Genomic DNA, 18477 nt, shown 5'->3' with positions numbered 1-18477 from the left:
AAAGCAGGTCACACCAGGTTCCTTTAGGAAAGAAGAGTTCCAAAAACTTTTAAAGAAGTGTCAGAAGTGCTGGGATCAGTGTATAAACTGGAATAATAACCTCTCAAGAAGAATACTTCAAGGAAGACAACTTCAATGAGGTGATTACATAAGCCTATATATTTTTTCCATAGCAGTCTAGGAACTTTTTGATAGCACCTCATATACTGTGATTCAACCTTATGAAAAAACAGATTGTATCAGATTAATCTTTTAATTCCACACCTCTCCACAACACTTTAGCATTCATTGCTTTTACAACCCATCTATAAACATGCTATACAACCATGGTGATACCATGCATCTTTGTTTTTATCTTATTTTTGCTGAGAAATAGTACTCTCCCACTGTGCTGCATATCCTAGCCTGAGCCTCACTCTCCTCATATTTTTTTTTTTTTTTTCAACAAGTCGGTTGTCTCCCACCGAGGCAGGGTGACCCAAAAAAGAAAGAAAATCCCCAAAAAGAAAATACTTTCATCATCATTCAACACTTTCACCACACTCACACATTATCACTGCTTTTGCAGAGGTGCTCAGAATACAACAGTTAAGAAGCATATACGTATAAAGATATACAACATATCCCTCCAAACTGCCAATATCCCAAAGCCCTCCTTTAAAGTGCAGGCATTGTACTTCCCATTTCCAGGACTCAAGTCCGACTATATGAAAATAACCGGTTTCCCTGAATCCCTTCACTAAATATTACCCTGCTCACACTCCAACAGATCGTCAGGTCTCAAGTATCATTCGTCTCCATTCACTCCTATCTAACACGCTCATGCATGCTTGCTGGAAGTCCAAACCCCTCGCCCACAAAACCTCCTTTACCCCCTCTTTCCAACCCTTTCGAGGACGACCCCTACCCCTCTTTTCTTCCCCTATAGATTTATATGCTTTCCATGTCATTCTACTTTGATCCATTCTCTCTAAATGACCAAACCACCTCAACAACCCCTCTTCTGCCCTCTGACTAATGCTTTTATTAACTCCACACCTTCTCCTAATTTCCACACTCCGAATTTTCTGCATAATATTTACACCACACATTGCCCTTAGACAGGACATCTCCACTGCCTCCAACCGTCTCCTCGCTGCTGCATTTACCACCCAAGCTTCACATCCATATAAGAGTGTTGGTACTACTATACTTTCATACATTCCCTTCTTTGCCTCCATAGATAATGATTTTTGACTCCACATATAACTCAATGCACCACTCACCTTTTTTCCCTCATCAATTCTATTATTAACCTCATCCTTCATAAATCCATCCGCCGACACGTCAACTCCCAAGTACATATCTGAAAACAATTCACTTCTTCCATACTCCTCCTCCCCAATTTGATATCCAATTTTTCTTTATCTAAATCATTTGATACCCTCATCACCTTACTCTTTTCTATGTTCACTTTCAACTTTCTACCTTTACACATATTCTCAAACTCATCCACTAACCTTTGCAATTTTTCTTTAGAATCTCCCATAAGCACAGTATCATCAGCAAAAAGTAACTGTGTCAATTCCCATTTTGAATTTGATTCCCCATAATTTAATCCCACCCCTCTCCCGAATACCCTAGCATTTACTTCTTTTACAACCCCATCTATAAATATATTAAACAACCATGGTGACATTACACATCCCTGTCTAAGACCTACTTTTACCGGGAAGTATTCTCCCTCTCTTCTACACACCCTAACCTGAGCCTCACTATCCTCATAAAAGCTCTTTACAGCATTTAGTAACTTACCACCTATTCCATATACTTGCAACATCTGCCACATTGCTCCTCTATCCACTCTATCATATGCCTTTTCTAAATCCATAAATGCAATAAAAACTTCCCTACCTTTATCTAAATACTGTTCACATATATGCTTCAATGTAAACACTTGATCTACACATCCCCTACCCACTCTGAAGCCTCCTTGCTCATCCGCAATTCTACATTCTGTCTTACCTCTAATTCTTTCAATTATAACCCTACCGTATACTTTTCCTGGTATACTCAGTAAACTTATTCCTCTATAATTTTTACAATCTCTTTTGTCCCCTTTCCCTTTATATAAAGGGACTATACATGCTCTCCGCCAATCCCTAGGTACCTTCCCCTCTTTCATACATTTATTAAACAAAAGTACCAACCACTCCAACACTATATTCCCCCCTGCTTTTAACATTTCTGTCATGATCCCATCAGTTCCAGCTGCTTTACCCCCTTTCATTCTACGTAATGCCTCACGTACCTCCACCACACTTACATTCTGCTCTTCTTCACTCCTAAAAGATGGTATACCTCCCTGGCCAGTGCATGAAATTACCGCCTCCCTTTCTTCCTCAACATTTAAAAGTTCCTCAAAATATTCTCGCCATCTACCTAATACCTCCCTCTCCCCATCTACTAACTCCCCTACTCTGTTTTTAACTGACAAATCCATACTTTCCCTAGGCTTTCTTAACTTGTTTAACTCACTCCAAAAATTTTTCTTATTTTCATTAAAATTTCTTGACAGTGCCTCTCCCACTCTTTCATCTGCTCTCCTTTTGCACTCTCTCACCACTCTCTTCACCTTTCTTTTACTCTCCACATACTCTGCTCTTCTTATAACACTTCTGCTTTGTAAAAACCTCTCGTAAGCTACCTTTTTCTCTTTTATCACACCCTTCTGCCCCACATTCTAATACTGCATTTTTAAAACTATTCCAACCCTCTTCAACCCCCCCACTACTCATCTTTGCACTACCCCACCTTTCTGACAATAGTCGCTTATATCTCACCCGAACTTCCTCCTCCCTTAGTTTATACACTTTCACCTCCCTCTTACTTGTTGTTGCCACCTTCCTCTTTTCCCATCTACCTCTTACTCTAACTGTAGCTACAACTAAATAATGATCCGATATATCAGTTGCCCCTCTATAAACATGTACATCCTGGAGCCTACCCATCAACCTTTTATCCAAAAATACATAATCTAACAAACTACTTTCATTACGTGCTACATCATACCTTGTATATTTATTTATCCTCTTTTTCATAAAATATGTATTACTTATTACCAAATTTCTTTCTACACATAGCTCAATTAAAGGCTCCCCATTTACATTTACCCCTGGCACCCAAAATTTACCTATTACTACCTCCATAACATTTTTACCCACTTTAGCATTGAAATCCCCAACCACCATTACTCTCACACTTGATTCAAAACTCCCCACACATTCACTCAACATTTCCCAGAATCTCTCTCTCTCCTCTACACTTCTCTCTTCTCCAGGTGCATACACGCTTACTATAACCCACTTTTCACATCCAACCTTTATTTTACTCCACATAATCCTTGAATTTATACATTTGTAGTCCCTCTTTTCCTGCCATAGCTTATCCTTCAACATTATTGCTACTCAATAAATAACTAAATAAATAAATAACTATTGAATTGTATTATTGCTACTCCTTCTTTAGCTCTAACTCTATTTGAAACCCCTGACCTAATCCCATTTATTCCTCTCCATTGAAACTCTCCCACTCCCTTCAGCTTTGTTTCACTTAAAGCCAGGACATCCAGTTTCTTCTCATTCATAACATCCACAATCATCTCTTTCTTATCATTTGCACAACATCCACGCACATTCAGACTTCCCACTTTGACAATTTTCTTCTTATTCTTTTTAGTAATCTTTACAGGAAAAGGGGTTACTAGCCCATTGTTCCCGGCATTTTAGTTGACTTTTTTTACTCCTTTTAATAACCTATCACCTACTCCATACATTTATATCTGCAACACTGCTCCCCAAACCACCCTATCACATGCCTTTTCTACATCCATAAATGCAGAAAGCAACTTCTTATCCTTACCTAGGTATTGTTTACCTACATGCCTCAAGGTTAACACTTGGTCTACACATCCCTTACACTTCCTAAATTCTCTTTGTTCCTATGCAATCTTAATATCTGGAGATGGTAAAAGTCTTTAATCCCAAAAATATTGTCTTGTCCTGGAACTCTCCCCAAATTTTGATCAATATATAGGAATAAATGCACCATACCCATGCCAAATTATCATATACCAAAGATAACTGTATGCCATATAGTAACCAAGAAAAGAAAGGAAAAAAATCACAACTACATATAATAAAAACACAAAAATCTGAATATTTCTGGTAAAGTATTGTAAAACTTTCCCTTATGATTCAAATAAAATTATATAATTCTTCAACAAAAAACAAGCTAGAACAATAAATAATTTTTAAAGTCAAGACTTGGTCTACATAAAATGATTTGCATAACTATGTGCTTTTCCAAGTATTTTACAACATATATGTAATGTAAGCAGGTAAAGTAGTAGGTTGGTAGACAGCAGCCGCCCAGGGAGGTACTACTGTCCTGCCAAGCGAGTGCAAAACGAAAGCCTGTAATTGTTTTACATGATGGTAGGATTGCTGGTGTCCTTTTTTTCTCATAAACATGCAAGATTTCAGGTACGTCTTGCTACTTCTCCTTACACTTAGGTCACACTACACATACATGTACAAGCATATATATATACACACCCCTCTGGGTTTTCTGCTATTTTCTTTCTAGTTCTTGTTCTTGTTTATTTCCTCTTATCTCCATGGGGAAGTGGAACAGAATTCTTCCTCTGTAAGCCATGCGTGTTGTAAGAGGCGACTAAAATGCCAGGAGCAAGGGGCTAGTAACCCCTTCTCCTGTATATATTACTAAATGTAAAAGGAAAAACTTCCATTTTTCCTTTTGGGCCACCCCGCCTCAGTGGGATACGGCCGGTGTGTTGAAAGAAAGATGATGTAATGTAAGCCTATGTAATATCATGGAACACCAACTTTACTTTACCTACAAACACTGCAGGTGCTTCAACTGACTTGCAGAACAAATGAACTTAGGCTCTTACAAATTAACCCTTTCAGGGTTTTTGACATACTAGTACATTTTACACACCAGTTAGTGACATACTAGTACGCGTAAATTCTAGCACCCTCAGATCAAGGGGGAAAAGGCTGGTAGGCCTAGATGTGAAAGAATGGGTCTGCATGGTCAGTGTGTGCAGTTTAAAAAAAATCCTGCAGCACACAGTGCATGAGGGAAAAAAACTCCAACCGTGTTTTGGGTTTAAAACAGCGACTTTGCAGTCTATTTTCGTATGTATTTATGGTTGTATTCTCGTTTTCTTGATCTCATTTGATAGAATGGAAGATATATTACAGAAACAGAGGTAATTTTGATTGGTGTCACAATGACAAGTACCTTGAAATTGAATGCAAACTACCGGAAATGTTCGATTTTTGCCGGTGTTCAAGACTAAACAAATCACGCCACGCGTCCAATACACATCAACTGGTGAGTCTAATATTCTTGCACAAGTGTGCTGATATTATTTATACCGATTTTACAATGATGCAATAGGATACATAACAGTAAATCTTCTATTTTTTGTGAGAATAAAAATTCAAAATGGAAAGCAAAAGCAATTTAAGAGGGGCCTGGAGACGTGACTAATGAACAGATAAAATGTTATTTTAGTGCCAGGAATGTCTGTCTTCTTTATTCTGGATCCTATTTTTAAATTGGCATCTTCTGAAATTTGTGTGAAATTGGTCAAATTGCTAATTTCTCACCACGTTATTGGGTAGTTGAAATCGGTAAATGGGCAGTTTCTTGTACTCAATCAATAGAACAAATGGAATTCTAGCAAAATAGCTATGATTTCGGTAGACTGAAACATTGGAATTGGCCCTTACCACTACCACTACTTATTTTTCTTACTCTCTTTGTCCTGTCCCAATCCCCTCACTTATATATACTGGCTCCTGCACTCTTTTGTGCTAATGTGACCTGTAAATGGTCTAAGTCGGACTGAAACGTGGTCGCAAGCTTCTCTCTCCTATGTGTGGGTATTTGTGTATGGTATGAAATACTGATCTATTAAGAACATTTACTTCTTCTCATGAACTTTAATTATATCTAATACTCATATTAACTTACACCATGGAAGGAAGCTTATGCAGTTTATCCTGGCCCTCCACTCTATTCTCTGCCTCTTCTTCAGATGGTAATATTGAATCCCATATGCGCTGAGTCATTTCCCTAGTTTCTTCTTCTTCACTTTCATCTTCTCTGCCAAGATTGCCTTCCCAAGCTGGATTCTGACTCAGCCCTTTCCCAGAAGAACCTGTGATAAATTTTCAAAATAATGATTTACACATGGAGAGAAATGGTGTAAAATATCAACAAAATGGACAATAACAAATGCAATACAATGCGACCCTGTAGTATCACATTATACTGCTTTTCTTTTTATCCATTATTTACATATGCTAAAACAATGTGAAAATTAGCATCAATGATATAGAGAAATACAAAATCATTCAACCAATGAATAGTCACAATTCATGAATTAAATACAGTAAGCCCTTTTGTAACAGTGTGATTTGGATGCAAATTAGTTCAAAATTGGGTAACCATGAATTTTAATAGCACAAAATCTCTGGAAGATTCAGCTAATTTGCAAAATTTTGGTACTACCACCATAGGCTTCCATAGTATCAAATTAAGCACAAAATCCTGGTTCTAGTTTTTTTGAAATCTTCCCTTCTGAGACAAGTTAGGCAGATGGGCATAAGGGTAGTGTACTCATGAAGCCACAGCTCCTTTCTTTTGTTACTCACACCACAGACAACTGCTTTTTCTAGGAGTGTTGCCTACCTCATGCAATTTGTATTAATCAAAGGATTTTCAATATTTTCTCAACCCACCTCATCACTGGATATTAACTATAGCACCCAGGAGAAATACTAGTGATACTGGAGGTGCCAGAAAAGAATAAGTGTGAATCAATGGTGGTACTGTAGAAAGTCTTAGAAAGCTTCAAGGAAGTGCATGTGTGATGGAGTCTGCCTGTGCTTTTGCAGAGAATCAATCATCCAGCTCAGCCCAGTAGGCCCACATCAATCCTCTTCTCACTCTTCCTTGTCAACAGGAAAGCACTACCAGTATGCAAGCCAAGTTGTACTGTAGCAAATATTACAAAGAATGGAACACTAGAAAAAAGTTTGGTAAACCTGGAATCTGGAGGTTTCAGGGACATAATTGTTTTTTTTCTCCCCATAAATCTGGGGTGAAAGGAAGGAGGAATATTATTTTTTTTTTTTTTCAACAAGTCGGCCGTCTCCCACCGAGGCAGGGTGACCCAAAAAAGAAAGAAAATCCCCAAAAAGAAAATACTTTCATCATCATTCAAATATTATTATTATTATTATTATTAATTATTATTATTATTATTATTATTATGGGGGAGCACTAAACCCATCGAGATTATACAGCGCCTGGGAAGGGGGGGGATGAAAGGCATTCAGGCTCAATTCAGGGAACTGGAGTACAGATGCAATTCCCTAGATCAAGAGCCCTTCACCAGCATCAAGGAACCTCCCTTGAGGGGGGGGGAAAAGGAGGAATATGTGTCATCCCAGGAAAGAGTGTGGGCAAGGGACAAAGGAGGTTTTGAGTACTAGGGGTTAGAGCATCCAGCAAGCAAGAGTGGTTTTATGGCTTGACATGTGGTTGAAGTGTGAGCAAGGTAACACTTATGAAGAGAGTCAGGGGATATCAGTGAGTTGGACTTGAGTCCTGGAGGTGCAGAGTACAGCACATGTATTCTGAAAGATGAGTGGAGATATTGCAGTCAAGAGAGTCAGTTGAATTGTGGTATCCACACACTTTCAGTAAGACTGATACTGAATAAGAGATGGTAAACACATTTCCTTTTTTTCTGGGTTGCCTTACCTTAGTGGGAGATAGTTAATGAGTTAAACGAAAAAAGTTCTTCACATCATATAAAATTTTTACAGTACAAGCAGATTTCCAGGAACAAAACCCATATATTCTGAGAGGGTTTACCTTACAAAAAAAATATACTATTTATAATGTTGATACTGTACAATATTGTAAAGTACAACTAAACATAATTAAAAATCACCTCATATAAACTAACATTTTATTGGTCTTTAAATCAAATGACATTGAAAAAGAGGTAAAGCTTAAAACTCACATATGGATTTCTGTGTGGAAAGAACTGCATCATTATCATCTGGAGAAACTATCTGTGAGCCATCTGCTAATCCAACCATAACACTTAATAGCTCTTCATCTGCTGAATCCACTGAAAATAAGGTATTTAATTTTTACAAAGAAATTTCAATTTTAGAAATAATAGAAGATACATTAAGGAAACACATTACAGTAGGGCCCCACTTTTACTGCAGGTTAGCAGACATCGCCGGAAAGCAGAACACCATTCTTTCCACTTACAAATGCATATAAATGCCAGATAACAAGTTTACACTAACATATATTAAGTTAGCAATAGGGCTAGGCATTAAAAAAACAATAAAAAGTAAAATACACACACAGTACATTCATTATTTACCTCAAAATATTCATAGTCTTAATGTAGGGCAAAAGGTGAGTAGTATTTACTGTAAGAAGTTAGGTGTGGTAGCCCTCCTGGCCACCCCCACCCACATATAATATACTACGACGATGCTTAAAGCTCCATAGAGTGATAAAATGCATATACAGTACACTCATTACTTACCTTAAAATATTTGTAGTCTTAATGTAGGGTGAAAGGTGAAAAGTATTTATTTGTAAAAAGTCGTGTGGTAGATAGGGTAGTGTAGGGAAGCCTGCCTGGCCACCCCACCAACTATGTAAACAAACAGATGATGCATCTGGTTATGGTTCATAAACATTCATACAAACACCTTACATTGTGTACAAGTTGTCTCCACAGTGGTATAGTAGAATAACTAAAGACCAACACTTCCATTCTCATGTAATTTTTAAAAGGAATAATGCTCTGACAAATCATTTTTTTTTTTTTTAACAAGTCGGCCATCTCCCACCGAGGCAGGGTGACCCAAAAAGAAAGAAAATCCCCAAAAAGAAAATACTTTCATCATCATTCAACACTTTCACCTCACTCACACACATAATCACTGTTTTTGCAGAGGTGCTCAGAATACAACAGTTTAGAAGCATATACAGTGGACCCCCGCATAACGATGGCATCACATAGCGATTATTTCGCATACCGCTTACTTTAATCGCAAAAATTTTGCCTCACATACCGCTTAAAAACCCGCTTACCGATTTTCGTCCGAGACGCGTCCAATGTGCGGCCTGAGCCACGCTCACATGTTCCGCCGGTGGCATTGTTTACCAGCCAGCCTCCGCGGTAACATCCAAGCATACAATCGGAATATTTCGTATTATTACAGTGTTTTCGGTGCTTTTTCTGGAAAATAAGTGACCATGGGCCCCAAGAAAGCTTCTAGTGCCAACCCTACAGCAATAAGGGTGAGAATTACAATAGAGATGAAGAAAAAGATCATTGATAAGTATGAAAGTGGAGTGCATGTCTCCGAGCTGGCCAGGTTGTATAATAAACCCCAATCAACCATCGCTACTATTGGTTGTACAGCTGCTGCTGCTGCTGTACTGTCAGCTGCTGCTGCTGCTGCTGCACTGTCAGCTGCTGCTGCTGCTGCTGCTGTAGCACCGTTGTTGGTGTGGCTTATTGAGAATACCAAGAAACAATTAACCCCAGAGGATTTGCCACCCAGGATAACCCAAAAAAGTCAGTGTCATCGAAGACTGTCTAACTTATTTCCATTGGGGTCCTTAATCTTGTCTCCCAGGATGCAACCCACACAAGTCGACTAACACCCAGGTGAACAGGGAAAAATGCCTGGAACTAGTGCTCATATTGGTGAATTTAAAGCCAGCAAAGGTTGGTTTGAGAGATTTAAGAATCGTAGTGGCATACACAGTGTGATAAGGCCTGTTCTGGAAGAAAATGCCAAACAGGACCTACAGTACTCAGGAGGAAAAGGCACTCCCAGGACACAGTGTCTCATCAGTCATTGCTGCATCTTCAATAAAGGTAAGTGTCATTTATTCTTCATTTAGTAGACTAGTACATGCACAATATATACTGTGCATGTACTACTCTACTATTGTGCATGTATCCTTCTCTTTGTGTGTGGGAAAATGTATATTTCATGTAGTAAAATTTTTTTTTTCATACTTTTGGGTGTCTTGCACGGATTAATTTTATTTCCATTATTTCTTATGGGGAAAATTCATTCACATAACGATTATTTCGCATAACAATTACCCCTCTTGCACGGATTAAAATCGTTAACCGGGGGTCCACTGTACGTATAAAGAAACACAACATATCCCTCCAAACTGCCAATATCCCGAACCCCTCATTTAGAGTGCAGGCATTGTACTTACCATTTCCAGGACTCAAGTCCGGCTATATAAAAATAACCGGTTTCCCTGACTTTATTTTTTTTTATTATTATCACACTGGCCGATTCCCACCAAGGCAGGGTGGCCCGAAAAAGAAAAACTTTCACCATCATTTACTCCATCACTGTCTTGCCGGAAGGGTGCTTTACACTACAGTTTTTAAACTGCAACATTAACACCCCTCCTTCAGAGTGCAGGCACTGTACTTCCCATCTCCAGGACTCAAGTCCGACCTGCCGGTTTCCCTGAATCCCTTCATAAATGTTACTTTGCTCACACTCCAACAGCACGTCAAGTATTAAAAACCATTTGTCTCCATTCACTCCTATCAAACACGCTCACGCATGCCTGCTGGAAGTCCAAGCCCCTCGCACACAAAACCTCCTTTACCCCCCTCCCTCCAACCTTTCCTAGGCCGACCCCTACCCTGCCTTCCTTCCACTACAGACTGATACACTCTTAAAGTCACTCTGTTTCGCTCCATTCTCTCTACATGTCCGAACCGCCTCAACAACCCTTCCTCAGCCCTCTGGACAACAGTTTTGGTAATCCCGCACCTCCTCCTAACTTCCAAACTACGAATTCTCTGCATTATATTCACACCACACATTGCCCTCAGACATGACATCTCCACTGCCTCCACCCTTCTCCTCGCTGCAACATTCATCACCCATGCTTCACACCCATATAAGAGCGTTGGTAAAACTATACTCTCATACATTCCCCTCTTTGCCTCCAAGGACAAAGTTCTTTGTCTCCACAGACTCCTAAGTGCACCACTCACCCTTTTCCCCTCATCAATTCTATGATTCACCTCATCTTTCATAGACCCATCTGTTGACACGTCCACTCCCAAATATCTGAATACATTCACCTCCTCCATACTCTCTCCCTCCAATCTGATATCCAATCTTTCATCACCTAATCTTTTTGTTATCCTCATAACCTTACTCTTTCCTGTATTCACTTTTAATTTTCTTCTTTTGCACACCCTACCAAATTCATCCACCAATCTCTGCAACTTCTCTTCAGAATCTCCCAAGAGCACAGTGTCATCAGCAAAGAGCAACTGTGACAACTCCCACTTTATGTGTGATTCTTTATCTTTTAACACCACGCCTCTTGCCAAGACCCTCGCATTTACTTCTCTTACAACCCCATCTATAAATATATTAAACAACCATGGTGACATCACACATCCTTGTCTAAGGCCTACTTTTACTGGGAAATAATTTCCCTCTTTCCTACATACTCTAACTTGAGCCTCACTATCCTCGTAAAAACTTTTCACTCTTTCAGTAACCTACCTCCTACACCATACACCTGCAACATCTGCCACATTGCCCCTCTATCCACCCTGTCATACGCCTTTTCCAAATCCATAAATGCCACAAAGACCTCTTTAGCCTTATCTAAATACTGTTCACTTATATGTTTCACTGTAAACACCTGGTCCACACACCCCCTACCTTTCCTAAAGCCTCCTTGTTCATCTGCTATCCTATTCTCCGTCTTACTCTCAATTCTTTCAATAATAACTCTACCATACACTTTACCAGTTATACTCAACAGACTTATCCCCCTATAATTTTTGCACTCTCTTTTGTCCCCTTTGCCTTTACACAAAGGAACTATGCAAGCTCTCTGCCAATCCCTACGTACCTTACCCTCTTCCATACATTTATTAAATAATTGCACCAACCACTCCAAAACTATATCCCCACCTGCTTTTAACATTTCTATCTTTATTCCATCAATCCCGGCTGCCTTATACCCTTTCATTCTACCCACTGCCTCACGAACTTCCCCCACACTCACAACTGGCTCTTCCTCACTCCTACAAGATGTTATTCCTCCTTGCCCTATACACGAAATCACAGCTTCCCTATCTTCATCAGCATTTAACAATTCCTCAAAATATTCCCTCCATCTTCCCAATACCTCTAACTCTCCATTTAAAAAACTCTCCTCTCCTATTTTTAACTGACAAATCCATTTGTTCTCTAGGCTTCCTTAACTTGTTAATCTCACTCCAAAACTTTTTTCTTATTTTCAACAAAATTTGTTGATAACATCTCACCCACTCTCTCATTTGCTCTCTTTTTACATTGCTTCACCACTCTCTTAACCTCTCTCTTTTTCTCCATATACTCTTCCCTCCTTGCATCACTTCTACTTTGTAAAAACTTCTCATATGCTAACTTTTTCTCCCTTACTACTCTCTTTTCATCATCATTCCACCAATCGCTCCTCTTCCCTCCCGCACCCACTTTCCTGTAACCACAAACTTCTGCTGAACACTCTAACACTACATTTTTAAACCTACCCCATACCTCTTCGACCCCATTGCCTATGCTCTCATTAGCCCATCTATCCTCCAATAGCTGTTTATAGCTTACCCTAACTGCCTCCTCTTTTAGTTTATAAACCTTCACCTCTCTCTTCCCTGATGCTTCTATTCTCCTTGTATCCCATCTACCTTTTACTCTCAGTGTAGCTACAACTAGAAAGTGATCTGATATATCTGTGGCCCCTCTATAAACATGTACATCCTGAAGTCTACTCAACAGTCTTTTATCTACCAATACATAATCCAACAAACTACTGTCATTTCGCCCCACATCATATCTTGTATACTTATTTATCCTCTTTCTTAAAATATGTATTTCCTATAATTAAACCCCTTTCTATACAAAGTTCAATCAAAGGGTTCCCATTATCATTTACACCTGGCACCCCAAACTTACCTACCACACCCTCTCTGAAAGTTTCTCCTACTTTAGCATTCAGATCCCCTACAACAATTACTCTCTCACTTGGTTCAAAGGCTCCTATACATTCACTTAACATCTCCCAAAATCTTTCTCTCTCCTCTACATTCCTCTCTTCTCCAGGTGCATACATGCTTATTATGACCCACTTTTTGCATCCAACCTTTACTTTAATCCACATAATTCTTGAATTTACACATTCATATTCTCTTTTCTCCTTCCATAACTGATCCTTCAACATTACTGCTATCCCTTCCTTTGCTCTAACTCTCTCAGTACTCCAGATTTAATCCCATTTATTTCCCCCCACCGAAATTCCCCTACCCCCTTCAGCTTTGTTTCACTTAGGGCCAGGACATCCAACTTCTTTTCATTCATAACATCAGCAATCATCTGTTTCTTGTCATCCGCACTACATCCACGCACATTCAAGCATCCCAGTTTTATAAAGTTTTTCTTCTTCTCTTTTTCAGTAAATGTCTACAGGAGAAGGGGTTACTAGCCCATTGCTCCCGGCATTTTAGTCGCCTCATACGACACGCATGGCTTACGGAGGAAAGATTCTTCTCCACTTCCCCATGGACAATAGACGAAATAAAGAACAAGAGCTATATAGAAAAAGGAGAATCCTTTCACTAAATATTACCCTCCTCACACTCCAACAGCTCGTCAGGACCCAAATACCATTCGTCTCCATTCACTCCTATCAAACACGCTCACGCATGCCTGCTGGAAGTCCAAGCCCCTCGCCAACAAAACCTCCTTTACCCCTTCCTTCCAACCTTTTCGAGGACGACCCCTACCCTGCCTTCCTTCCCCTACAGATTTATACGCTCTCCATGTCATTCTACTTTGATCCATTCTCTCTAAATGATCAAACCACCTCAACAACCCCTCTTCAGCCCTCTGACTAATACTTTCATTAACTCCACACATTCTCCTAATTTCCACATTCCGAATTTTCTGCATAATATTTACACCACATATTGCCCTTAGACAGGACATCTTCAATGCCTCCAACTGCCTCCTCACTGCTGCATTTGCCACCCAAGCTTCACACCCATATAAGAGTGTTGGTATTACTATACAGAGGACCCCCGGTTAACGATATTTTTTCACTCCAGAAGTATGTTCAGGTGCCAGTACTGACCGAATTTGTTCCCATAAGGAATATTGTGAAGTAGATTAGTCCATTTCAGACCCCCAAACATACACGTGCAAATGCACTTACATAAATACACTTACATAATTGGTTGCATTTGGAGGTGATCGTTATGCGGGGGTCCACTGTACTTTCATACATTCCCTTCTTTGCCTCCATAGATAATGTTTTTTGTCTCCACATATACCTCAACGCACCACTCGCCTTTTTTCCTTCATCAATTCTATGATTAACCTCATCCTTCATAAATCCATCAGCCAACACGTCAACTCCCAAATATCTGAAAACATTCTCTTCTTCCATACTCCTCCTCCCCAATTTGATATCCAATTTTTCTTTATCTAAATCATTTGATAGCCTCATCACCTTACTATTTTCTATGTTCACTTTCAACTTTCTACCTTTACACACACACTCCCAAACTCATCCACAAACCTTTGCAATTTTTCTTTAGAATCTCCCATAAGCACAGTATCATCAGCAAAAAGCAACTGTGTCAATTCCCATTTTGTATTTGATTCCTCATAATTTAATCCCACCCCTCTCCCGAACACCCTAGCATTTACTTCTTTTACAACCCCATCTATAAATATATTAAACAACCATGGTGACATTACACATCCCTGTCTAAGACCTACTTTTACTGGGAAGTAGTCTCCCTCTCTTCTACACACCCTAACCTGAGCCTCACTAACCTCATAAAAACTCCTTACAGCATTTAGTAACTTACCACCTATTCCATATACTTGCAACATCTGACACATTGCTCCACTATCCACTCTATCATATGCCTTTTCTAAATCCATAAATGCAATAAAAACTTCTCTACCTAAATCTAAGTACTGTTCACATATATGCTTCAATGTAAACACTTGATCTACACAGAAGGCCTGGTCACAGACCGGGCCGTGGGGGCGTTGACCCCCAGAACTCTCTCCAGGTAAACTCTCCAGGTAAACACAGTCCCTACCCACTCTAAAAACCTCCTTGCTCATCCGCAATCCTACATTCTGTCTTATCTCTAATTCTTTCAATTATAACCCTACAGTACACTTTTCCTAGTATACTCAGTAAACTTATTCCTCTATAATTTTTACAATATCTTTTGTCCCCCTTCCCTTTATATAAAGGGACTATACAAGCTCTCTGCCAATCCCTAGGTACCTTCCCCTCTTTCATACATTTATTAAACAAAAATACCAACCACTCCAACACTATATCCCCCCCTGCTTTTAACATTTCTGTCATGATCCCGTCAGTTCCAGCTGCTTTACCCCCTTTCATTCTACGTAATGCCTCATGCACCCTCCCCATACTCACATCCTGTTCTTCTTCACTCCTAAAAGATGGTATACCTCCCTGGCCAGTGCATGAAATTACCGCCTCCCTTTCATCGTCGACATTTAAAAGTTCCTCAAAATATTCTCGCCATCTACCCAATACCTCCATCTCCCCATCTACTAACTCCCCTACTCTGTTTTTAACTGACAAATCTATTCGTTCCCTAGGCTTTCTTAACTTTTTTAACTCACTCCAAATTTTTTTCTTATTTTCATTAAAATTTCTTGACAGTGCCTCTCCCACTCTATCATCTGTTCTCCTTTTGTGCTCTCTCACCACTCTCTTCACCTTTCTTTTACTCTCCATATACTTTACACTTCTTATAACACTTCTGCTTTGTAAAAACCTCTCATAAGCTAACTTTTTCTCTTTTATCACACCCTTTACTTCATCATTCCACCAATCACTCCTCTTTCCTCCTGCACCCACCCTCCTATAACCACAAACTTCTGCCCCACATTCTAATACTTCATTTTTTAAACTATTCCAACCCTCTTCAACCCACCCCCTACTCATACTTGCACCAGCCCACCTTTCTGCCAATAGTTGCTTATATCTCACCCGAACTTCCTCCTCCCTTAGTTTATACACTTTCACCTCCCTCTTACTTGTTGTTGCCATTTTTTCTCTTTTCCCATTTACCTCTTACTCTAACAACTAAATAATGATCCGATACATCAGTTTTCCATCTATAAACATGTACATCCTGGAGCCTACCCATCAACCTTTTATCCACCAATACATAATCTAACAAACTACTTTCATTATGTGCTATATCATACCTTGTATATTTATTTATCCTCTTCTTCATAAAATATGTATTACTTATCACCAAACCTCTTTCTACACATAGCTCAATTAAAGGCTCCCCATTTTCATTTACCCCTGGCACCCCAAATTTACCTACTACTCCCTCCACAATATTTTTGCCCACTTTAGCATTGAAATCCCCAACCACCATTACTCTCACACTTGGTTCAAAACTCCCCACGCATTCACTCAACATTTCCCAAAATATCTCTCACTCCTCTACACTTCTCTCTTCTCCAGGCGCGTATATGCTTACTATAACCAACTTTTCACATCCAACCTTTATTTTACTCCACATAATCCTTGAATTAATACATTTATAGTCCCTCTTTTCCTGCCATAACTTATCCTTCAACATTATTGCTACTCCTTCCTTCTTTAACTCTAACTCTATTTGAAACCCCTGACCTAATCCCATTTATTCCTCTCCACTGAAACTCTCCCACCCCCTTCAGCTTTGTTTCACTTAAAGCCAGAACATCCAGCTTCTTCTCATTCATAACATCCACAATCATCTCTTTCTTATCATTTGCACAACATCCACGCACATTCAGACTTCCCACTTTGACAATTTTCTTCTTATTCTTTTTAGTAATTATTACAGGAAAAGGGGTTACTAGCCCATTGTTCCTGGCATTTTAGTTGACTTTTACAACACGCATGGCTTACGGAGGAAAGATTCTTATTCCACTTCCCCATGGATGTAAAAGGAAAAGTAATAAGACCAAGAACTATTAAGATAAAATCAAAGAAAACTCATATGAGTGTGTATAAATAAACATGTACATGTATGTGTAGTGTGAACTAAGTGTAAGGAGAAGTAGCAAGACGTACCTGTAATCTTGCATATTTATGAGACAGACAAAAGACACCAGCAATCCTACCATCATGTAAAACAATTACAGGCTTTCGTTTTACACTCTCTACACATATGCTGCTATGTATGATAATTCTATGTAACTGTATTTGTGTATACCTGAATAAACTTACTTACTTACACCTGGCAGGATGGTAGTACCTCACTGGGTGGTTCCTATCTACCAACCTACTACAAATTATTATTACAAATTATTATAAGTTATTATTATAATCATAAAAAGAAGCACTAAACCCACAAGGGTTGTGAATTGCTATATATAGAGTGAAAGCATATGAAAGGAATTTTTTTTTTTTTTTTTTTCAACAAGTCGGCCGTCTCCCACCGAGGCAGTGTTTGACTAGAGAAAACGTAATTCTTCCAACACTCCTACAAAGCCGCTTTGTAAACAAATCTCATTTATGTCAATTTTTCTTCTGTGGGTGTATGTATAATGTTTATATGCTATGTAATGTATTTCTTATATAATTTTGAAGAAAATATCATAGATGGATTAATGAAAATGTCTATATTAACGTAAAATAAGACATTTAATGTGCCCAAGGGAGATTATTATTACGTAGTATTACTATGGCATCATGAGTAGAGAGAGACTTTGTGATTTTAATGTGTATCTGCATGCCAGCACAGTGTGTATGTTTAGGTACAGGTACACATAAGCATAATTATCAGAGTACACATAAAATACGCAATAACTTTAAAACGCTTGAAATTTTGGAAAGTTTCCAGACATAATAGATGTGCTCACGGAGAATGTAAACAAACTGGGTGGGGAGCGCCGTATTTGAAAGACCGCTTGCCGTATAGCAAATTTTGGTCATAATTTGAAATCGCCATATTAGCGGAACACCATAAGGCAAAATGCTGTGAAGCGGAGCCCTACTGTATGTTGATTTTCACACAAGAATCTCAATCAAACGTCATTTCCTATGATGTTTAACATTAGAATTGATCAATATAGATGAATTAAGAGACTGTTCACTTCAAGTATAAAAGTTACTGTTGATTTTACTGAAAATTTCCTAGATGTATGAGGGCAGTGTGAGGGAAAAGTTCAATAGATAGGAGTAGCGAGGGAGTATATAGTAACGATAGTTTCATTGCCGGCTACTTGTTAAGGTAGGGTAAGTCAAGCTCCC

General features: G+C 39.0%; 1 protein-coding gene across 12 annotated transcripts in view; it reads right to left on the bottom strand.

Moving 5' to 3' along the window:
- LOC128690850 (mucin-3B-like) overlaps nucleotides 1–18477 on the bottom strand; it is a 245985-nt gene that overhangs the window by 192212 nt on the left and 35296 nt on the right. For all 12 annotated transcript variants that reach the window (XR_011392071.1, XR_011392075.1, XR_011392078.1 and 9 more), the window contains exons 10-11: nucleotides 8108–8218; nucleotides 6046–6232 (exon numbers count right to left, since the gene is read on the bottom strand). Coding sequence is in view for 8 of the 12 variants with exons in the window: in XM_070085103.1 (XP_069941204.1) it covers nucleotides 6046–6232; nucleotides 8108–8218 (298 nt within the window). In the remaining 4 variants the exon portion in view is untranslated. The remainder of the gene's footprint in view (nucleotides 1–6045; nucleotides 6233–8107; nucleotides 8219–18477) is intronic.

The sequence above is a fragment of the Cherax quadricarinatus genome, chromosome 1, assembly GCF_038502225.1.
Source record: "Cherax quadricarinatus isolate ZL_2023a chromosome 1, ASM3850222v1, whole genome shotgun sequence".
NCBI classification, from domain to species: Eukaryota; Metazoa; Arthropoda; class Malacostraca; order Decapoda; family Parastacidae; genus Cherax; species Cherax quadricarinatus.
Note: the sequence above shows the minus strand (reverse complement) of the source record. Positions and strands in the feature narration are given on the sequence as shown.